At 39.5% G+C, this 23,174-nt stretch overlaps 2 protein-coding genes across 10 annotated transcripts in view; both read left to right on the top strand.

The window, feature by feature from the left end:
* CLIP1 (CAP-Gly domain containing linker protein 1) overlaps positions 1-14,768 on the top strand; it is a 43,849-nt gene extending 29,081 nt beyond the window's left edge. For 7 of the 8 annotated variants that reach the window (XM_075568268.1, XM_075568264.1, XM_075568262.1 and 4 more), the window contains 7 exons: positions 450-570; positions 2,584-2,636; positions 6,770-6,887; positions 8,975-9,134; positions 10,235-10,290; positions 11,024-11,151; positions 12,510-14,768. In XM_075568268.1, coding sequence (XP_075424383.1) covers positions 450-570; positions 2,584-2,636; positions 6,770-6,887; positions 8,975-9,134; positions 10,235-10,290; positions 11,024-11,151; positions 12,510-12,735 — 862 coding nt within the window. In that variant the 3' untranslated portion in view covers positions 12,736-14,768. Of the gene's footprint in view, positions 1-449; positions 571-2,583; positions 2,637-4,876; positions 6,746-6,769; positions 6,888-8,974; positions 9,135-10,234; positions 10,291-11,023; positions 11,152-12,509 lie in introns of those variants that run through there. The other variant, XM_075568267.1, reaches the window with a different exon arrangement.
* A 2,890-nt stretch (positions 14,769-17,658) lies between these two features.
* LOC142464764 (uncharacterized) lies at positions 17,659-22,015 on the top strand. Of its 2 annotated transcripts, none has more exons than XM_075568258.1 (5): positions 17,659-17,703; positions 18,964-19,156; positions 19,837-19,966; positions 20,064-20,197; positions 20,995-22,015. In XM_075568258.1, exons 2-5 carry the CDS (start codon positions 19,040-19,042, stop codon positions 21,823-21,825), a joined length of 1,212 nt encoding a protein of 403 aa, XP_075424373.1. In that variant the 5' UTR covers positions 17,659-17,703; positions 18,964-19,039; the 3' UTR covers positions 21,826-22,015. The 2 variants fall into 2 exon arrangements, with proteins under 2 accessions (XP_075424373.1, XP_075424374.1); XM_075568259.1 differs by lacking the exon at positions 17,659-17,703 and adding an exon at positions 18,010-18,191.
* The last annotated feature ends 1,159 nt before the right edge of the window (positions 22,016-23,174 follow it).

The raw sequence follows: 23,174 nt of genomic DNA, 5'->3' as shown, positions 1-23,174 counted from the left end.
CCCCATATTCAACAGCCGAAGAATGTATTGGTATCAGACATGGCTCAACTATATTTTTTTGGCACTTTGACTACTGAACTGATAACTAGACAGGGGTGGCCTTCATAACATTAAACATATACCAGTTAAACTACAAGTTTAACAGGTCCTTTTATTTGGGGTGTTCTTCTCTGTCTTGCATCATGCAAAAAAATAAAACAAGGAAAGTAAGTGTGTGTGTGTGTGTGTGTGTGTGTGTGCGTGCGTGTGCGCACACCCACACACACCCACACGTACACACATCTGTGGGTTAATATGTATTTATACCATATGGATGCATTTGTGTTCATGTGTATTCTGTGCTCCAGATTCTATAAATCATGTGACTGGTGTATATTTTATCGAGCTGTGAACCCGATTTCTATGCCTGTCGTGTTTCCGTGGTAACCATTCTCTTATTGTCCTTGCAGGGAAGAGCTGAAGCTGGCAGCTGAACACACATCCCGGCAGCTCGCAGCTCTGCAGGAGGACAACCTGAAACTTGCACAGGAGCTGGGAAGGAGCAAGGAGGAGGTCACCACTAACCAAAAGGTCAGTAGCATGGAATCTTTTATTTCCTTTGCTGTGGGGACAGCTGCCAACGTGTCTGTTAGGGGTATTTCCTGCTTGGACTTCTTCAGAAAGGAGGTGTTTTATTACAGCTTAAATACGAGTTCAACATCATCGCATGCATGTAATATTGTAATACAGTTTGTGAAATGTATCACATAGAATGGATAGTTAGAGTGCAATAAGCCATTACTTGTATGTGAATATTTTTAATATTTGTGTCACTGGAAGAGAGTTCAAGTGTGTGTGTGTGTGTGTGTGTGTGTGTGTACATGCAACTACACACGCATAAACTCATACCTTGTCTGCTATCTTATTTTGTAGTGTTACTATTTTTTTTTTTTAGCATTGTTTGGAAGCAAACCTGTTTCCATTAAATTTGTACATGTGTTCATGTATTCCAAGTGCTAAAATAGGTGCACAACTTCTTGTGGCATTTTGGTGAGCAGGTTCCTCAGCGTTAGCAATATGCTATTGGCTTTTAAGCTATTTACAGCTACAAATATAGGGATTTGTCACTATGGCAACTGTCCACTTTATTCAATGATCTGAAACGCTCCAATTTCTTTTAAATAAATGTGCACATAAGTGCTTCTTTTTCAATGTAATACTGCTCTTAAAAGATACCAATGTTTCATTGTATTGACAGACAATTATGCGTGCTGAAGATCCTTTATTGTAGTTGAAAGATATTTTTGGCAGTAAATTAGTCCAGTAATGCGTATGCAATTATGTTGCTAAAATGAATACTTTATGCTCAAGTGCAGCGTGTGTAGATAAAATTAAAGGCCATTTCCCTCCAACCTGCATTTAAGTGTTTATACAATATAGTCCGGCGCTGCTGTTTTTGTGCAAAAACACTTATTGATGTCGGTGGACGCTTTCGGAACAGCCCGAGTGACCGATTTGGACCTCTGTATTGACTGCTTCTTAACTCTGTACAGTATGCTGGCGAGTCACAAAAGCTCCTGATATTTAAAATATTAAGCACCCTTCCCTCCCCCCTCCCTCCTTATAACATGCCAATAGTATAAATCTCGCAGTTCTGATTACTTATAAACTTGCTGCTCTAGTACAAGATACATTTTAATGTAATTTAGCAGGTAACTGGGTGATGAAATGACAAATATTGTGAGCCAAGCAGGGGGCGTGTGTAATAGAGGCCGTGATGAAGGGTTTAATTCTCTAAATAGGAATTACCATTGAGTCACAGATGTAGTATTCATTATTGCTTTGTTATACATCTTATTAAACCCACGACAAAGTCTGATTCGCACATCGTAGATTCTTCTCCTTCCCCCCCTGCCCCCCACCCCGAGATTCCTGATATCCTGCTCCGATAAAACCCAGCCGCCTATGTGTGGGAGTATGCACTTAGCTGGTAAGGGCTGAAATTGCTATTTTTGGCTTGTAACAAGCTCTCAGAAGGTGACAATATCAATTTGCAAAGATTCATGTATCTGAGCGAGGGAAATATTCATCATATCGTGAATAAGGATCCCACTGATTTATTACAGATTAGTCTTTTAGAGAATATCGAAGAAATTAAATTGGAATTCATTTTATTTAATTGTTTTCTTGCGATTTGCCCTAAATCTGGTAAATGGACTTTGAAGCACATGCAATAACGAGTATTAACACACTTATGTCACCAGATATTTGACATTTCTAAGAAGGAATTGAAAATTCTGTATTGATGCAGTTTTTTATTAATGCAAGAATCACCCTTATAAAAGGTTATCGGCACAGCCGGATCTGTCCGTCAATGCCCCAGGGATCTGGGAAGATGAAGTGTTTGAAGCGTCTCTTTGAGCTATTCAAGTGGATAGGCCCACCATTTTTTTTATTTTTTTTAACATATCAGCGAAATTGGTTTCCTTAGAATTAATTCACCATCTTTGACCCCTTAAATTTAACTCGTGTCTGCTGTTCGTTCACATAGATCTAAAAAATAAGTGCTACTGTAATCCTTTTTTTAATGTTTATTTTATTTAGCTTGAAGAGGAAAGATCAGTACTTAATCATCAGTTACTAGAGATGAAAAAGAGGTATGTTTTTTTTCTCCAAACCTTCTTCAAAGGCCCTGTGTAACTGTGCATGCTAATATAACGTTTCCATCACTTTAGCATATTGAATTCTTACTCTTTAAAGGTGTAGTTCCTGCAGGCATCCTAGTGTTTATTCTTCAACAATATGTAGGAAGCAGGTGTTCGGAGCTGAACCGTGTTAATTTCAGCTCCTCAAAACCCCCTGCTTCCTGAGATCCAGTTTGTGTCCCATGGAGGAGATGCAACCGGTGGCACCTTCCCCGGTAAGTATCTCTGGAAGCAGCTGGTCCCTGGTGCTGAAATGAACGTGGGTCAGTTCTGAAGACCCCCTGCTTCATGTACATGAAAAAATAATCTTGCACACCTCAAGGGAAAATAAAACTACTTGTCAGAGTTGCATAGCGTTTTCTTTGTGGAGTGTGAAATCATGACGATGCATTCCTATATAATTCTCAACATATCTGAATCACCGAGCTGCATCTGGCACACTATGTATAACTGTAACACTTTTTTTAAACCATACATGAACATTTGCCCAATGAGTAGAGCACAACATGGAACGCAAACCGGTATAAGGGCCTGCAATGCATTCTCATGGGTCTCTGAACGCCTCCATCCTTGGCATCATTCTAATTCACATTTAAAATGTCCGTATAGGAAAAGAATGACAGACACGTGGACATTATTGTCCATCTCTGGCTAAAGGAAAGCCTTTGTATAACCTAAGCCTATAATAAAACAAGATACCAAAACACACCTTCTTAGCCCTCAGTGCTGTATTTGGGTTCATACTCCAGCATCATTCCTCTGAATGCTTTGAGTAATGGCCCTGCTTGGTCATTTTTACCTGTCTAGGGCTGATACCATCAAGTTAAAATGTTGGTTCCCATACAGAACAATTACTGACGTTACTTAGAAATGAATACCGTGATTGGTAGCTTTATCTCAAGGTCAAGACAGAAAAGTCTTGTCAAAATATTTGCGTTGCAGAAAAAACAATAATGTAAATATCTTATAGTACAGTACAATGTTAGCCATTAGAAATAAATGTTTGAGACCGCTCACATGGATGATGGGTCATTGCGAGCGTTTACGATAGTTGCAAATGGAACAGCAGCTCCTCACCTGACGCACTTACTATTCCTTGTTCGTATTGTGCTGCAACTTTTTAACTGAAGCACCGTGATACCTGATACACAAAGGCAAAAGTGAGCTTGCATCTATATCAGTTGGCTAATAAAGGCATTATCTGAACCCTACAAGGGTTGTTCACTTAAATTGAATGGTAAGCTTTATATGGACCAGGTTTCCCATAGTACGAATACCTAATTTTTAAATTCAGCTGCGTTATTGACTCCCTTGGATTTTCGATCGTCTCTCTACCAAATTGCAGCAGCTGATTTCATACGACATCTCCCTCAGCTTTTACAAAATCCAACCAGGCTGTGCTACAAACCTCAGAGCAATACGGTACAGATGGACTGGTGGTCTAACACTTTAGCTCCCCTAATATGATAAAGAGGAATTGGATGTTATTCGTCTATGCAAATATTTTGACTTTTGGCCTTCTTTACGTTTGTTATAGGAAGTAAACTGAATGCGCTCAGTAATATAGTACAATAATTTCCCCACAATGGTGCAAGTATATTCTCAAAGTTAATAGAAACAGATGGGGTTTTGTAATTGAAGGCTTCTGATTCAAATTGTGTATGCTTCAGACTGGGGAAACTATTTTAATTCTAACTGTTATTACCAACGAGTTATTGAATGGTGTTCTCGCCTACATATGCTTTTCTGCCTATGAATTCCACGATGCCTGGCATATAGCTGTTTGTTATACTCTGTTGATTTCTAAATTGAAAATGATGCTTTGTGGATTGCGAACTGTGCTAATGTTACAGCTTGCGCTGCTGATCAATGCTCATTCCATTCCTCTCTTTCCCTTTCCTACTCTTGCTTCCTTTGCTATATCTGTGTGTCTTTAATGGTAAGACTGAAGAAAGTCTATCCACGTTACAACAAATAGTTCTTTTTTCATATATATATTTTTTAGTACAGCATTGTTTGTACGTATTTTGGCTGCATATGTCCCAAAGTGTCTTGCTTTTTTGTTTTTTGTAAAAAAAATAAAAATCTAAGCTGCCATTTTTTTATTTTTGGTTTCAAACAGTCAGGCAAAATTCCTTTCCTTCCTATATTTCACACATTTTCTAACACGTGGATCTTGCATTTTTCTGAAGCTTGCCCATTAACACATTAAGGTACCTGGTTAATTATTGACTACTTGTTTTAGTAATAAGAGAATAATCTGTGTACTTGCAGCTTCATCATAGTGGATTGTGCTAGGGTATTAATGAGAATTGTAACCGTTATCATCTGTTGTGCTTATGCTGAACAGTCGCACAGTTCTCATAATCCTACATGGAGTAGATATAACGGATTTAGCATCCAGCTGACTTATTTATCACTTCTGTTAACGGACATGTACATCATCTATATATCTGATACATTATAGATAATCTATTGGTCATAAAACATTCTCAAATAATTTCACTAGCAATATAAATTGCAATGATCACTACATGGTATTTCATCATAGTCTTCATTTTAAAGTGTTCACATTTGCGCATTCCTAGCACACATCAGTTTGTCAAACCGATAATGTGATCATATTGAGTGGTCCTGGACCTTGAAGTCTTAAATAATTGTAGTGAATTGCTAGATTCTCCTCTTGCTACTCTACATCTTGTATATTCTGTCTGCTTGACTGTCCGTATCTGATTTTTTTCCCCCCCTCAATGTAGCATTGTGCTTCATGTGTTGGATATCAAAGGTCTCCCATTTAATATTTTTAACTGCTCTGGAACCGCTATAATAGTGATTGGGTCACTTTAATACAATGCACAGAAACTGTGTAGATATTTCATGTAGTTCTCATCTGATGGAAATTATTTGATTTTTGCCTAAATTGTTTCACTGTCTAAACATGCTTGAATTATTAACATTTTCGCTGGGTTAAAAATGCTACAAACTGCCTTGACAATCCTTGGAGTTATTCCTCTATACTTCAAGCCTTTTATGTTATTGCTAAAAATATCTAAACCATCCCCTTTTACTCCACTTGACCTAGGATTAACATGTTACTGTGAATTCCTACAATAGATAGTTTTATTTCCTGAAGAAATGGCAATATGTCACAGACTAGAAGCAATGCTGTGCATTTAATATTGGTTTCTTGTGAACAGTTGTCTCAAAGTGCATCACTTCCCAAAGGAGGGTTGTCTGGAGAAAGTCCTGAAACCAGGGTAGAATGTAGTCGCTTCATTCCTGGGTTTTGTTTTGGGCATGAGAACTTTCATTGCCATTAAATAATACAACTCTGCGTCTAATCTTGACATGATTTTCTAACCAAACTCATACTATGCGTCACTGCCATTAAAGCTACAAACGCCCCATATCCAAGTTCTAATTACAGAGTATGTTGTACGTACTTGGCTGTCAAAAGTATCTCTCGGAATTAAACCCCATAACATAGTGAGAATAGGAGCTGTTTATTGCAAATGTTAATACTTGCGTAATGCACTCAATTATTATTATTTATTTATTTTACTTCAAAAACTGATCAACAGCGAATTGTTGCAGAGGAAAAACAATTGCTAGTGGAGAGAGCCACCTGATACTTCCATCACCACCAAACAATGCTTTGCATGATTGTGTAGTAAAGCCATGCATGTACTTTTGTGTTGCTTGATAAGTTTTCTAAAAGACATCTGAAACTTCAAACTGAATCTACATCTTTGAAGCACAGGGTACAAAATAATTTTATTTATTTTTTTTACATTTTTTTTCCCTTACATCCCAATGGATATGATGCTTTGCAGATTCTGTATAATCTCTCTACTTCGTTCATATTTTAATTTGATTTTTTTTTAACATGTCTCCAAACTAGTTTGCACATATAATTTCAGGTTTACATGGTGGCCTTGGTTTTTCTTACCCTGTTCTCTGTTTTTGAGTGAACATGGTCAGTTTTAGTGAGCACCAGGGACTGATTATAATTGAAATTCCTACAGAATGCATATAAGTTCCAGTTATTTCTTTCTTGTTTGGTTTCTGACTTGGTTTCTATGCAGAGAACCCTTAATAAAGAAAGAGTTTGATGAAGAGAAGGCTTCTCTACAGAAATCCATCACCATCACCAGTGCCTTGATCACAGAAAAGGACAAAGAGCTCCAAAGACTGCAAAATGAGGTATATCACCAGTGGCACACCTGTGCGCACATGACTTGTATATGTGACAAGGGTTAATAAACACCGCTACCTAGCTCACCCACTAATTTCCCCTGCAGGGTCCCTAAAATGAGTCATATCTCCCCTTACTAACCTTTGCAACCTCACAATCTTATTAGCACAATTTAATTTGTCTGATCGCAAAGGTTACAAGGATATGATTGTGATTCTTGTAAATTGTCACAGATCCTTGATATATTATATTTAGTAAATTTACACAATCGTGGAATGTCGTCCTGGCCACACAATCTGGCATTTCCAGAACCTGTCAGGAATGTCTTTTGAATGTACATTTAGGTTTTTTTTTTTTCTTATTTCTAATGTCAAAAACAGTTGTGACTCCAGGTTTCAATCACCCCACTTTCCAATAGCAGGCTTGCCCTGAGAACCGCACATCTAGACAAATACAAAAAAACAGGCCTGGTCTTGACCCCAATAAAAACAATACATGTATTTTTGTTTGTGTGCCAGATTATTAAAATACTGATTTTTTCCCCCATAGCCTTATAACTAACTAGAAAGAGGATAAAGCAATCAGTTAATGCGTTTTATCCCAGAGTCCGTGTTAAGAGTCATTTTGTCCTTGCTACATCATTTGTATTTTTTGTTTTGCTCGCATTTCATTGCTAATGCAATAACGGTTTGTGGAATAAATGGTTACTGTTAACTTGGAACCGCCGGGTGCAGCTGAGATGCTTTTGATACAATGGTCTCTTTTCTTCTGCAATTCAATAGGAAATCGTTCACCCTAATGTTACATAGGGTGTCCTAAAGCAGTAATTACATGCAGTGGTACTTTTAACTGTGGTTTATTTAAATGACTGGGTGAAGGAAGAAGCTGAAAGCAGGGACGCTGCATTACACGTAACTGGCGCCGAGTCGCACACACTGATAAGTCACCTGCGGCAAGTCATAATGATGGCAAAATAATGCTTTTGTGTATGGAGCTTGGTTTATTTATGCATTTTAAATATACTTTCATTATTAATCAGGGATTTTAAAACTAATCTGTTTAAATAAGGGGATAAATCTTGAACCACATTAAAAAAAATGTATTAGTTGAACAGAGAGATTATCTGTTTTAAGGTATTTTTTTTGGGGGGTGGGGGTTTAAGGGAAAAATGATATGTAATGTGCCAAGGCAATCTTACTTGGCCTGCTATTTTAACGCCATGCATTTTTAAGACGTACTGTTTCCATGAAGGGTTTTTTTTCTTTCTCTCGTTTTATTGATATCTGGCCTCACACAGATGGCCAGGGAATATTTTTTTTTTCTCTGATTACTCAAGATTTGTGGTACATTGGAATGTCGATTGGTTTAATGAGGTTTTTAATCCTGGAAACACAGCGTTTACCTGATTTCTGATCATAATTTATATGTATAAAGCCCTTTTAAGATACCTGAAGGTCTGATTTTACATCCGTTGTTTCTTTGGTTCTACATAGTAACGTTTACTTTATAGTTTGGTTTTTATATTTCTTTCGTTTTAAAAATAAACAAATTTTTTTTTTTTTTTTAAAAGCTTGTTTTCACGTTGTCAACCAATTTGTCAGGCATTTAGAGTAAAAGCTCAATTAAATCAATTATCTTTCAAAATAACTATATGGCAGTTGCTGGAATAAATTGACACATGTTATACGAGAAGCTTTCAGTTTATTAGCTATCTTTACAAAACTTAGTTGTAAATTGTGAACCTGATATAAATACACAAATTATAGTATATATGTATGTATATGTGCATATGTATATGTGTATATATACACATGCATATGTATATATACACATTCACACTATCTCCGGTGGGTTTTTTGTAGGGATAAAGATTCCTAGGGCCCAATGCAAAGAAATTAATTTGCTGTATATCTAATCTACAATAAATCCACGTGGGAAAAATAAATGTAGTGGTTAGTATGTATCCTCTCCGACATAGTATTCCAGCCCCGCTTCTAATCATTTCATAATCACTACACAGTGTCTTGTTCAATGTCAGTATGGCTGTATATTGATATATCGCCAGGTAAAGTGTTTTATTTCCATGTCGTGACAGATTACAGTGCTGCGGGGAGAGAGAGAGTCTGCAAAGACTTTACGGTCAGCCGTTAACACTTTGGAGTCTGAAAAGATGAAGCTGGAGAAAATGGTGCAAAACTTAGAGAAGGAACTCAACGAAAACAAGAGACCGCTCAGCCATGTATCAAGCTCATCAGGTAAAAGCAACTCCAATCAAAGTCTGCTACGAATCGTAGACATATGTTTAAGGTCCATCAGGTTGACCAAAACTGGCTAACAGAATAAAGTTATTTAAGGCCTATTCTAGTAGCTCTGAAGTTGTCATTACCAAACCGTGCGGTTGGCATGTTCAGAAGTCGAGGTAGGAAATGTGAGAAACCCTATACTCTCTCTTGCAAATCGCATGGTTTAAAAGCCAAAACGCCCAGATTGTACGTGCTTTGTAATGACGAGATGGTGCTAACTCCATCTCCAATCTGACTTCTGGGTTTTGCTCTCAGCCAAACCCATATTTCATGCACTGGATGTAACTCACAAAGCCAATCTTGCCTCCCTTGACGTGGCGTAAAAAAAAAGTAAGTTTTTTTTTTTTTTTAAACGCTGTTTTGATAACAAAGCTGAATATTCCAGTTGTCGACAAAAGAATGCGACTTGGAGGCTTTTTTGGACAAACGACCCGGTTTGCAGAGCCGGAGTGAAACAGTCTCTTTAAAAGCCTTTTCCGCATGGATTGGACATGCGTGGGAAGGGGTGATAGAATAGCAAAGCATGCGCATCCGATCACAAAGGGCTCTTTAGCAGCGGATTGACAAAACTCGCAGCTACGAGAATAGGCCCCTTGGACCAGGTGAGGCAGCAACTGAGGCATCAACATCTGTGGAACAGTGTAATCCTTCAAGTATTCTTGTCATTTGAATATGGCCAGACTCTACATTTACATGTAACCAGTATACCTTGGGTACTGAAAAAAGTTCCTCCCATGTTGTATGTGTGTTTTTTTTTTTTTTGAGCGGCTATATCCATATTTTGTGTCTATACTCAGAGCCTGCTTGAACACCTATTCCAGGGCATCTCGCTTAACTTCATATACCACCCACAGTGTTTTGCTATATTGTGTATATATTTTTATCTTCTCCCTTATTGTAATATATGTGTATATATTTTTTGTCTGTTCACCACATGGAATGTACATTGATATATAACATTGCGATTTCATAATAAAAATAAATGTGAACGTCAGATTTCTGAGAATTTTCTTTAATTTTTATTTTTATTTTTTTTACTACACTTTTTTAAGGTGATGGATCTTTCAACAGCCAGTCCCAGGAAGAAAAGACATCCCTGGAAAACCAGGTAAGGAATTCTCCATACACTGATCCATGTAAAAAATATACATGCTTGCTTTAACAAGGAACATAATATTTGGCTCTATGAAAGCCAAAACCTCAATATGCAGGGATTTTAATCTGGCAGGGGGCGTATTTGGCTTGGCTCCCAATAAAAGACACTCGGAAAGCATCCTAATTTGTATTCTGGCAGAGATGGAACCCTATGATGTTTTATCTTGGAAGAATTTGGGTCCATGTTCCTTCTGTACTGACTTGGAGACTGCTGCTTCGAATGACAGTGGTGCCCTCATTTCTCTAACAGAAGCCCCCTCTCCATGGAAGGATCAATATGTTACCCAATAGTAGATCTTATGGGTACACCCTTAAGAACTGAAATAGATTTGTATTCCTTCTTGTTGCTAAACAAGTTGTCATGGAAACCAGGATTACGTTCGGGGTCGACTCCATTTGTAATCCTGTGTGTTTCCCTGGAAGTCCCACCTACCTAATCACTTTAGAGGGATTAGGAAAATACATATTTTATATAGATCTAGATGTATAGTCTGCATTTTTTAATCTTGAAGCCTTGGAATTTAATATTCAACATACCTTCTCTACTATTTTCTGTTGGGAAATGGTTCACTGCAACTCTCTGCGCATAAGCAAATCGTACTATACCATCCCATAGAATAGCTAGACACACATAACCCGGTCTTTTTATGTTCAAGGAGCTAACAATACTTCTCTCTCCATATCAGATCGATTTCCTCAATTCCGTGATAGTAGATCTTCAAAGAAAAAACGATACGTTACAACTGCAGATGGAACAGATGGTTGAAGCATCGCTCAATGGCAATAACTTGGAGGAAATGGATAATAGTGACGGGTATGGTCCTGCTTAAGTTCTGTCTGAATCCTGACTCCAATATGGTTCTTTAATAAGCGTCCGACCCCTTTGCAGTGCAATGTTCTGGCAGTGAAGGAGTTAACATAAAGACAGTGTTAACATCATGTGGCAACAGTTTATTCTATTTAACGCACTGTTCTGATGGTCTCATAATGGGGCTTCCCTTGTTTTTCTCTAGATCGTTTATTACAAGATTTAATGCAAGTCCTTGAATGAGTCTAGTTTCCATACCTTAATATGTGGTGCACCTAGTTCAAATCCACTCCTTGCAACAAATCACTTTATCCCCTGTACCTCAGGCACTAAAAGTACTTGATAAGGTCTTCAGGGGCCTTGTACTGTAGAGCGCTGTGTGCACTGCAGCACTGTAATATAACAATTGTATTCTAGTTTAGTTATTTGGACATTTCTAGCATTTTGTGGATTCTTGATGTGTTTTGAAAAACCTTAAAGGTGTGGTTACACCACGGTGGTTTTTGGACTTCGTTAAAGACTACGGAGCTGTCCAGCATTAATGTCCGCCCCGGAGACCCCATTTGTCCTGAAATATGTGCCCTCAAGGGTGAATATTATGGCGGTTTAGAGGTCCCGCGTCATGCGGGTTAATAGGGAAGAGGTTGAGGCTTCCTTTTTTGCCCATTTGACGTGGGACTTTTAAACCTGCATGGTGGTAAGTATCTCGGGGAGGAAACCCGGGTCAGCTTCGAAGACCTGCTTCACACTTAGGGGGGGTTGTTTAATTAATTTCCCCCTCCCCCCCCCAATAAATTCTCTTTATTATTGACCACTGACAAGTTTGCATAGTAACTTGGATCAAAGTAAGCATTGTGACTAAACTTAACACTAGATATTATGCACTGAAGGCTTTTTCAATTGGTCTGCCTGCGTGTGCATGCATGTGCCTCTGTGCGTGTGCCTCTGTGCGTGTGTGTGCCTCTGTGCGTGTGTGTGCCTCTGTGCGTGTGTGTGCCTCTGTGCGTGTGTGTGCCTCTGTGCGTGTGTGTGCCTCTGTGCGTGTGTGTGCCTCTGTGCGTGTGTGTGCCTCTGTGCGTGTGTGTGCCTCTGTGCGTGTGTGTGCCTCTGTGCGTGTGTGTGCCTCTGTGCGTGTGTGTGCCTCTGTGCGTGTGTGTGCCTCTGTGCGTGTGTGTGCCTCTGTGCGTGTGTGTGCCTCTGTGCGTGTGCCTCTGTGCGTGTGCCTCTGTGCGTGTGCCTCTGTGCGTGTGCCTCTGTGCGTGTGTGTGCCTCTGATACTACAACTTTGAATCAATCCACCCCCCAAAAAATGTTTTGCTTCTCGGTGCCTGAATTTAAATGGGTGTATTTTTAAATTGTTTCAGCTCTAGCGGCTCCCAGGCAAAGAAGGTGCCGCCTCGCCGTTTCTGTGACATCTGTGACTGTTTTGACCTCCACGACACAGAGGATTGTCCCACGCAGACCCAGCTGCCTGACTCTCCTCCTCACTCCAACTTCCATGGAAAAAGAAAAGAGGAACGCCCGTACTGCGACATCTGCGAGGTGTTTGGACACTGGACTAGTAGCTGCAACGACGATGAGACCTTCTAAAGCAATCTACCTGCAGGACCGCATCCTCTACTGTATTACTTACCCAACCACACCAGCGTTTGTGTGCGCACAGGCTTCGGAAAACTAGCTATTTTTAGACAAATGTTTACACCTTTTTGAATGAAACATATGCATATTATTTCCTTGGATTGGTTGAAATAGGACAGTATTTGAAAACTAGAGCAATTAGTCTACCTGTAGATGTTTTTTATACATTAACCTCTGCTTCATCATACAATTTAAGGGCTTGCTAAGTTATTCGATTTAACTAGAGTGAAACCTCATTAAATCTCAACATCTGTTTTAATATTTAACCTGTCATTACCTAAATATTCATCTTTTGTTCCATATTTGCACTACAATAGACATATGTACATTTAAATGCCTTCAGCTTTTGACACTGGATGTAATTGACATATCAGTCTTTCATCTTCTCTTTTTGCTACCATGAGTGTAATAACCAACCAAAAGAAATGTGGTTTCTTCTGATAACAGCAAATGACAAACCGCAAATTAGCATTGAATTGAGAAGCCAGAAACACACCATATGCTGGTGGGAAGGAATCCTGACAGAAGTATGAGAATTACTAAGGAAAAAGCGGAAACGGCTTGTTTAACATTAATGACAAAACTGTATTCGGTCGTGTGGAATGTACTGAAAATCTTTTGCTGAAATTCCTAGGAACCAAAGTTAACTCTGTTAAAACAACTGTTTTAACTACCACTAGATTTTAAAACTGTATGAAAAATGTAATTAGTATTGGTTTGTCAAACCGGTTTGGTATAGATTATATTTGGTATATATTTAATAAAGGTATACATACCTTTGTTGAATAAGTTGGATTTATTAGACCAGAAAATACTGTTGCTACTCAGTCAGTTGATGTTTTTCAGTCACTTTATATGAGAATGAACATTACCTTTTAGTGTGAGTGTTAATAAATCCTGGGACGTGGTCATTTTGTGTTCTGCATATCCGGGAAATCCATGCCTTATCTGAACATGCCATAGCTCCATGGCACTCCGCTGTCCTTCAAGTATTAACTAAACAAGAGAAAGGATGAAGGTTCGTCTGTTTCAGTCCATCACTATAAAACGGTCACTTTAATTGGTCCACAGCCCAGTCCAATTCCTTTTACTAATCATTTAATTCCTTTCGCTGCTGTGGATGTTGGTTGTGCACTCACAATTTGCAGTAAGTTAAAATGAGTTGCATTACCAGCAAGAGTTAAACCTAGCATCCACCTAAAAGGAAGGAACTCAAATTATGACAGATGGTTGGTGGCAATTCAGAAAGTATTAGGACGTTTTGGATTACCTTGAGTCCAGAAAACCAGGGTCCCTAAATTCTGCAAAGTCTTCCAGTCCTAGACATTTACTTTCATATGTAATTCATTGAGCGACTGTCCACAGATAACTGGAAGTCGTCTTTGAAAACCACTTCTTGAAAAGAAATGGCAATCTCCGACTCTATTCCAAGCATCTTGAGGACTTACAGGGTGTACCAGATGGGTTGACTTGCCAGATCTATCTTGAAATGTGCTGAAGTGTGTATTCCTTTCGTGCCTCAGCCATTCTCAAAAGCCTGCCTCACTTTTACGTAAAAATATTCATTTTTTTAAAAATTCCCAAATACAATTTTTCATTTACGATGTATGGAAACTGGAATTCATATCCTGTTGGCTCTTTCAGAGTATGATGGATAATTTGATTTATTCCCACTCTTGTCTTTGTCGCCTTTATTTCCTATTTTGTCTTTTATCTCCCTCCTCCCTCCCCTTAATAAAAATTGATTTTATCAATGTTTATTATACCAATGGTGTACTTTAAACACCTTATGCTATTACTGTACAAAATGTTTATAGAGTAAGTTGGTAAATTAAAATGATAAATTAGAGATGATAGAGAAATGAAGACTAATTTGAATATGTATATGGATTGGTTGTTGCATATTAAATGTATAGTACTTATTGTAACTAAGAATGGATTATTGTAAATATACATATTCTCTCTAAATAAAGTTTAAAAACAAATTGAGTCAGAACACCATCATTTTATCGTCATAATGTATTGCTATCCAGTACATATTTGTTGTCTCCAAATGTCATATACTGTACATGTTCTGTAGGTTTCCTTATATTGAGAATTCTGGACCCAGCTTTCCATGGCTAACTTTGTAATTGGCTATTAAAAGCTGGATTCATTTAATAAATAAAAAAATGTTGCTGGCATCTCGTCACAAAATAGAATGGGGAACCTTTACATAAATGTCCGGTTGAAATCATGTAAAATTCAACTCCCCACCACTTTCTCGCTTCCATCCGATGATGAAGGCTCTAGGCCAGGGCTGTTCCACATCTAGAGTGAAGGGACACACAGTATTGTGATTGATGTGGGTGATCTTGTGACACCTCTTCCTTTTTGTATTTGTTCCAAGTTTGACTATGCCCTCCGGTTTATGATGCATTATCCTGCGTGATGTCAGGATCACTTTGCTGTGTCAGTTGAATTTTGTAGGAAAAGTACTGTTTTCCATCAAGACTCCATGGAAGGCTTTGAGATGTGATGCTAAAAATCTGTTGGACTGACTCAAATCCATGAGATGGCCGGTCTTTTATATCTCCCTGGAGGCTGCATCCTAGGTTCAAGTTTGAAAGTCCTGCCTATAATGACATACCCAGCTTCATTTAGGGGAGAAAGTGAACTTGGGCAGTGTGCATTAACAACCCCTGTCAGTGCACCAAGATTGAACTATGAAACCAAAATAATGGAATATACAGCTCACTGATTTGATTGATTATTTGTATTAATGAGTGTGCCCATACACGCCTAGTGTGACGTGGGTGCAATTGATGAGCTAATTTTAGTAAACTAACAAAGATTAGAGGGTAGGAGCATATTAGTGCCTCAACTCTCCAACTTGTAACTCATTTCTCAAAAGCACTCCTGGGCAATTAAAACTTAACATTTAATGGGTATCTAACTAAAATAAATTCTACACACAATTATATATTTTTAAACACACAATGTAATTTAAAAAGGGGAGGATGATGGGCAGGCGAGGTTTAAACTCAAGGTGTATAGCACAAATAGAAAGTAGCCTCAGTATTATAAGGGCAAAAGTAGGCTAAATACACACCTAGGGTCACCTAATTAATTATAGGTCATAGAGTCTCATGATTGCCAACAGTGATAAGGCTTCATTAGCAGTTTTGAACATAGGCAGGGATAAGAATCCTCATACATTTAAGTATTGGTTATGCATTTTCCCAGTAGCATGTTTAGCTACAATTGAACCCAGTGATAATTGCATTCAGTTGCAGTTTCATTTTATTGATCTGTGCTGTGTATAACAGTCATTTGGCGAAGAATTAATCCACGTACCACCAACCTGATATTGTGTTGTACCTACAGGTGTATACATTAAGTTTTATTGATTTAAATATTAGTATATAACAATAGTTCCATCACTGGTAGGTGCTACTAGTCACAATTTCAGGTTGGCTTGATCGGTATGCTACGCTAAATGCCACACAGCATTTGTATGTTCAAAACTGCTAATGAAGCCTTATCACTGTTGGCAATCATGAGACTCTATGACCTATATTAATAGGTGACCCTAGGTGTGTATTTAGCCTACTTTTGCCCTTATAATACTGAGGCTACTTTCTATTTGTGCTATACACCTTGAGTTTAAACCTCGCCTGCCCATCATCCTCCCCTTTGTAAATTACATTGTGTGTTTAAAAATATATAATTGTGTGTAGAATTTATTTTAGTTAGATACCCATTAAATGTTAAGTTTTAATTGCCCAGGAGTGCTTTTGAGAAATTAGTTACTAGTTGGAGAGTTGTTGCACTAATATGCTCCTACCCTCTAATCTTTGTTAGTTTACTAAAATTAGCTCATCAATTGCACCCACGTCACACTAGGCGTGTATGGGCACACTCATTAATACAAATAATCAATCAAATCAGTGAGCTGGATATTCCATTATTTTGGTTTTGTGTTTATACCTAGGGAACGTATCTCACTGTAATAAAGTACTTTACCCAGTGCATGTAATATTCTATAAATCAATTTAGTGGGCAAGAAAGGAGAAAAATAAAATTGTCCTAGTACTTGTATAGAAGTACTAAAGTTACATTTTAATCTTTATGGCTACAGGATGCCAGACTGCGCAATATCAATATGTTGTGTATAGCGCTTTGTCACATAGCAGTCACACAATAGAAAGCAAGGTGAAGTAATTGGAAATAACTCTAACAGTAGCAAAGTATGCAGGTATGCACAGTACTGAGATTGTACAATAAAGAATATATATTTCAGGAGCAAAAATTCTTGCCAGAACACAATATTCATAAAGATGACGGCTTATGTGGTGATTACAGGCTTCCAACATACACAGTTTCTATGTAAGAGGGGGGGGGGAAGCATAAAGGTGCAGCATATGCCAGGTAAGTTATTACAGTGTCATAGAACTGGCCCAGATAGGGTTACATGCTGCTTTAGTTTATAACTACCATGTCATTCATATGGACAGTCCTGATTCCAGGCAGCCCTGCCCAGCCCCATCTCATCAACCTCCTTTGTTCAGTTCAGAGGGTCACAATGGCTGGCTACGTCACTGAACGTCAGCGGACATCTTTGATGTGGGCAAACAGCAACTTGGCATCTTAAAGAACCAGTAGTTTTAATTGTGAACTCGCACAATAATAATGAAAAAAAAATCAGTCTTAACTACGTTCTGTTTAAGTAACGCCTTGAAAACCATGTGTTGCAAGCCCTTTTGGCATTCATAGGGTTGCAAAATACAGCGCCCTACCGCTGAGGAGGCAGAAAGGGCAATGCTTTTAGTGATGGGATTTTGCCAGTATCAAAGATGGCCTCTGGTGCGTCAGCCTCGCACGTGTTTTGGAGGAGGTCGCTGTAGTGATGACAGACCTGCGGAGTCTCAAGTAACCGGGGTGAGTGTCACTTATTCCTCTCAGCACCACTGGTCTCACAGAACATAATGGGGTCTCTCTTTGTCCCTCACAGCAGAAGGACAACCCCCCCCCCCATAATCTCATTTATTTGCATGTTCAACCACTGTCACTCATTTACTCCAGTAATTAGGGTTACTCACATACACGTGCCCCCCTAACTGACCTCCAACAGTATCACCCTCTCAGACATCAGGAATCCCATCCACAAATGAACTAGGAGTTTGTGAGATTCATTTCTATGCCCTTTAAGGCTGCGCTTATAGTGCCGGCGACGTCGCGTGCGCTTATAGTAAGCGACGCAGTGACGGCTTGGTCACGATCGCGGGAAGTCATATCAATTAGATTTTTCCAGCGACCGCAGCCTGACGTCGCCGGCACTATAAGCGCAGCCTTATCCTTACACCCGACAATTAAATCACAACAGGTACCTAAGTGCCACAGGTCATACCATTCTTTCTGTAGTTAAGGTATTAAGTATTCATTTACTCTGCACTATAGTTAAGACAAATGAAATAACATCTCTATTTGCCATGTTTTGGGTATATATGTGTGTGAGGGTGATACTGTATGTTACTGTATGTTTCAGAGGGGCATTGTGGTGCAGCAGAGGGAATCTCACACAATGCCCCTAGCCAATGAACAGCAGCTCTTTCCCAGTGCTGGAGAATTAGTTCAGCCCCACTCAAATTAATGGGACTACAATCTTCTCCAGCATTGGAAAGATGTCTTCACAGCATAATGGCCACTGAGCGTGTTCAGTACTACGAAATATTTCCGAGGTTAAACGATAATTTAAAGAAAATGTAATAATTTGTGGGAAACGAAGGCCCGCCTAACGGGATTTCAACGCAATGATGTAAATGTGTTTGACAAAACTGTATTTGTGGAATCGTTACTGCCTGACTCATACAGTAGGTTGTTACATTGCAAAATAAGTGTATTGAAACCAAATCTTGTTTTTCATTTCGGTATGAATAATAATGCAAGCAAAAAGACAATCAGTGGATCCAACTATTTATGTAACTTTTGAGCTCTATATACTGTGTATATATAGTATATATATATATATATAAAATGGCAGGGCATTCACCAAAGTAAATAATAGTGTTATCTGAGGGCAGTGTCCAGGGTATAATACAAAGAAGCAATTAAGGACAGACACTTGAATCTCAAAAAGGTGATTTTAATAATATTTCAGCTCAATCTAGAGTCTTGAGAAAAGTCTGTTTTCTGATTTAGGTTCATCTTTCACGAGAGCCTGTGAGGGACCCTTAACATCTTGTTTTGCTGCATTAAAAAAGTCTGGCTGAACCGGATGTCGGAGACCCGACCATTGCAGTTTCTGGAATGGGACACTGGCAAGAGAAAATTGAGATATCTGTTCATACGCTCTCCATGTTCCTTTAGATTATGTCATGGGCACCAAGCTGAGGTTTGTACGGGACAAAGGGTTCCTTGCACGCTTACCCAATTATTATTGTATTGGGGAAACACTGTGTGTATCTGCATGTGTTCCCCAAACCTGCATCCGCCCCACTGCCCCGTCATAAGGTGGGATACCTGCAGACTAGATTCTGGCTAACAGGTCTTGAGGAAGCTCCGAGTTAAGGACCGAAATGTCTGCTTTCTTCATTTTATATATACATGGGATATTCCTCCTCACCTGTGGCAGAATACAACAGGTGTGTGCACCTTACGTCTCTTTAACATATTCCACAGAACAATATCTCCTCCTTCCATCCAGGCTTAGGATGGTATTTGTCTTTGCACTGGTCCCGTGTGAACGTCCTCCCTTAGCTTTCAGGGGAATCTCACAAAGGAGATCCTTATCTGTATGACTATTGTAGGGGTAGCCAACAGGCCGGGTGTTAGTGTTATTCCTGCTTCAGCACAGGTGGCTTGATTGAGCCACTTGTGCTGAAGCAGGGATATCGCTAATACCTGGACTGTTGGTGGCCCTTGAGGACTGGAGTTGGTCACTCCTGGTCTATTGTATTTGCTGGGTAGTGCTAAGGGTGTTCATTAATGGTTTATAGTGAGTATTGCAGCAAACTACATCTGTGCATACAGTAGTTAATTTTACTGTTGCTGAAATGTTCCTGTGTTTTGCAGGATAACATGATCCCGCTGTTTCTAGGCGCCGATGTTGTCGCCCACACAGGAATTCGGACGGAAAATCACCCAAAACTTCATGCAAAGTTTGCAAAGAAAGGCTTCGCTGCAAAGCTGAATTTTGGTGCCGGTAAAGGGCTTTTTAATGCATGAGTATTCCCTACGTGACGGAACAGAGTCTGTGATATGGAAATAAATATTTGAATGTTTAACTTGTCTTGTTCCAGATTTCAAGTTTGAGAGACTGAGACTTCACAGTGGAGGGAACAGTCTGTGGTTTTATAGCATTCAAGGAGTATTTAGAGTGGCTTTTGACATGTACAGCAGAGAGGAACAGCTGACCGTCATAGAAAGTCTACAGGTACTTCAGCTTTTCAGGTTGTGTGCTTAATGTAGAATTGAGGGGGTAATTCATTCTATATTTTCCAAAGAGTCCAATTGGGATTTTGGGCCTGAAACCGCCGGAGCGGCTGCTGTGAACTACGAAGAATAAGGCCCTAAATGTGAGGGTTTTGTAGTTAAATATGTGGTGGTGTTATGGGTTACATTTCATAGATTAGAGATTTAGGCCCAAATTTACGAAACGGTGCTAAGCCTTGAAGCAGGTTCTGATGATAGGGTCTTAAGGTGCAATAAGGATGAGAACCATTTAGTCAAATCTTCCACAATATCAAAGGATATTGATACCCGACATGCCCAGGGTCCCAGCTATTTGAGAGAGCGTCTAGTTCCCTACACTCCCCTCACTTCCATCTGCAGGTGAAGGGCTCCTAACGGTTCCCAGAATCTCTGTGACTTCCTTTGGGGCCCGAGCTTTTATCCACGCTGCTCCCACTCTGGAACAGTCTGTCTCGTGCAGTTAGAGGCCCCCTCTCTGGGAATCTATAGACAGACTCATCACCGACCTGTTTCCCCAGGCATTTAATTAATGACCCACAACCTGTCCGGTATTGAATAGCCACAGCACCGTCCCATCCTGTATTGTATCTTTCCTTGTGTTTGGCCTCTTTTATAACCTTAAATGTTCTCTTGTTTTTTTTTTTCTTTTTGTAACTGTGAAGCGCTTTGACTCCCATTGGGAGAAAAGCGCTAGGTAAATAGTTATTATTATTACTAGAAATCCAGTTTCAGTTCAAAATGTGTAACTGCTTGTTTTAGGAGCTCTGGAAAACCCGGGTGACAGATGGTCCTCTCAGCAAAGATTACAGCATGAAGAAATGCCTCGGAAACGCAGAACATTTGGAACAGAAACTTAGATGCGCAGACGGATCTGAGACCCAGCCAGAACTCTGCGGACTGTCCTCTGATTTTCTATGTGAACCACAGAGGGTTCCTAGACCAGTTAATGCAGCCGTAACAGGAGAGCACAATTACTGTCTGACTGAACATTGTGACCCTTCTGTTTCTCATTCCCAGGAAGGATTGGATGATGCCTTAGTCCTTCAGAAGATTAAATCCTTGTTGGATGTATCTACCAATACAATCGTTGACGTGAATGACCAATTAAGGACTACGGTTTTAATGTTGTTAGATGTTATTGGACTAGTAATCAGTGGGCAACACTGCTTGGATAAGATGGCTTTAAGCATCGTCCATCTACTGGACTCTGCATGCAATGTCTTTGCAAAGGACAGCTTACAGAAAGAAAGCGCCTCGGTTTATGACAATACTTTGTTATTTGAGGTGAGCAGTTGGCTTGGGAATAGATTTCAAAGCGAGAACGAGTGTATAAGCCAACAGGTGGAGGAGTTTAAAAGGATACACATAGATCGGATCTCAGACTTACCCCCGGCAGAGGAACTGGTCGCCGCTTTGTTTCCGAAAGCCATGCAAGTTTTATTACTTAACTGGATGGGGCTGGCCGGTGAGGCTTCCGGACCGAAACTCCAGAGCGAATACCCAATCTTACTCCTGATCTTAGAATTTGCCAATCGTAACCTTATCACGGGAGTGGCACACGTTTTATATTCTACTTTAATATGTAAATAATAAAAAATGCTCCCTCAAACACGGCTAAACCGGTCTGAATGTCTTGTGTATGATCCAGGAAATGGGATTCTGCAAACTTTTACATTTATTTTTGAAGTGTAAAATTGATCTGTTCATGTCATTTTCTTTTAGAAGAAAATAGGATTAAAAAAAAGGCCCTGGCATAACGGAACCTTTCAAAAATGATATATGTCGTGTTTTGCCCTCTTCAGAAAGGTTTCGAATTCATCAATTCACCGAAAAACACCAAATATTTTTAAATACATAGCTTCTTATTTATTTTTGTATGGTCATCAATGATTTTTCCCGAGGTACATTGCTTTAAAAGATCACACTTGTACGATCTATCGTATCTATCACAATGTCTTGTATAGCGCATACACAGAGCAAAACCTGCCCCTATGCGCTTTCTTTTGAAAAACTCCAACGGTGGAGCGAAGACTCAATCTAGGTTGGGAACAGCGATTTCAACGCGCCAAGTCTGGAGCCGTTTTCTGAAAGTGGGAAGGTCTTTGCTCTTTCTGATGGATGTGGGGAGGGCATTCCATTCCCTGGCTAATATCTTTAAATAGTGATCCAACAATAAACACGAACAGTTTACTTCCTACATTTTGTTTTTTTTTAGGCGGGCACCAGCCTTCTGGGTTTGTTGCACAGTCGCTGGAATAACCCGTTAAAAGTTGGGCTGGAAACATATGATGGGATTTAGCATGCTGATAAAATAGGTGAAGCAAGCCGTGATCTAAAATGCAAGGCCGAAGGCTTGAAATAACCACACGATCGTCCTGTTTCTGGAACTTCAGCATCAAGATTGAGATTCTGACAATATTGCTGGGAAAATAGCAGCCTGTAAACAAACGTGAGGTTTTCTCACCCTTTCCTGTATTGTCCTTTAAATGGGAAGCGATACAGACTGCATTATGAAATAATGCAGAGGCATAACGTGGGCAGGGGAATACAGAGGAATATAGAAGGCATTGTGTCAGACAGCTGAAGAATAGGTTTTGGGGCAGATATTAAAACTCTCGCACTGCGTTGAACTGTGCAGGGTGAAGTGATCTGGCTCCAAAAGAGGTCATTGCTAAAATAACCCGCTGGAGATGAGAGCAGCTTCCTTCACAGTTAGGCTGAGATTATAGTCCGTGCGATGGTGCTCACGTGTGCACGACAAGAACAAAATGCAGAATCCCTATGAGGCCGCCCCTAGTTTGCGCACGACAGAGCGCAATGGCGCGACGTGTTTTGAAAAGACAAAAAATGTTGTCTTTTCAAGCAACGACCGTGTATTGTGTATTCAGCCAATCACGGCGAACCAGTCTAGTGACGCATCCGCCCCGCCTCCCCAATCA

Source organism: Ascaphus truei, chromosome 13 (genome assembly GCF_040206685.1).
Source record: "Ascaphus truei isolate aAscTru1 chromosome 13, aAscTru1.hap1, whole genome shotgun sequence".
Classification (NCBI taxonomy): Eukaryota; Metazoa; Chordata; class Amphibia; order Anura; family Ascaphidae; genus Ascaphus; species Ascaphus truei.
This window is presented reverse-complemented; position numbering and strand designations above follow the sequence as displayed.

Bases quoted from the DNA above. Each gene is read 5' to 3' on its own strand.
- LOC142464764 (XM_075568258.1), top strand. From the start codon at position 19,040: ATGTCGGAGACCCGACCATTGCAGTTTCTGGAATGGGACACTGGCAAG. The intron at 19,157-19,836 runs GTTTGTACGGGA...TGTGTTTTGCAG, and splicing joins GTCATGGGCACCAAGCTGAG to GATAACATGATCCCGCTGTT. The intron at 20,198-20,994 runs GTACTTCAGCTT...TGCTTGTTTTAG, and splicing joins CCGTCATAGAAAGTCTACAG to GAGCTCTGGAAAACCCGGGT.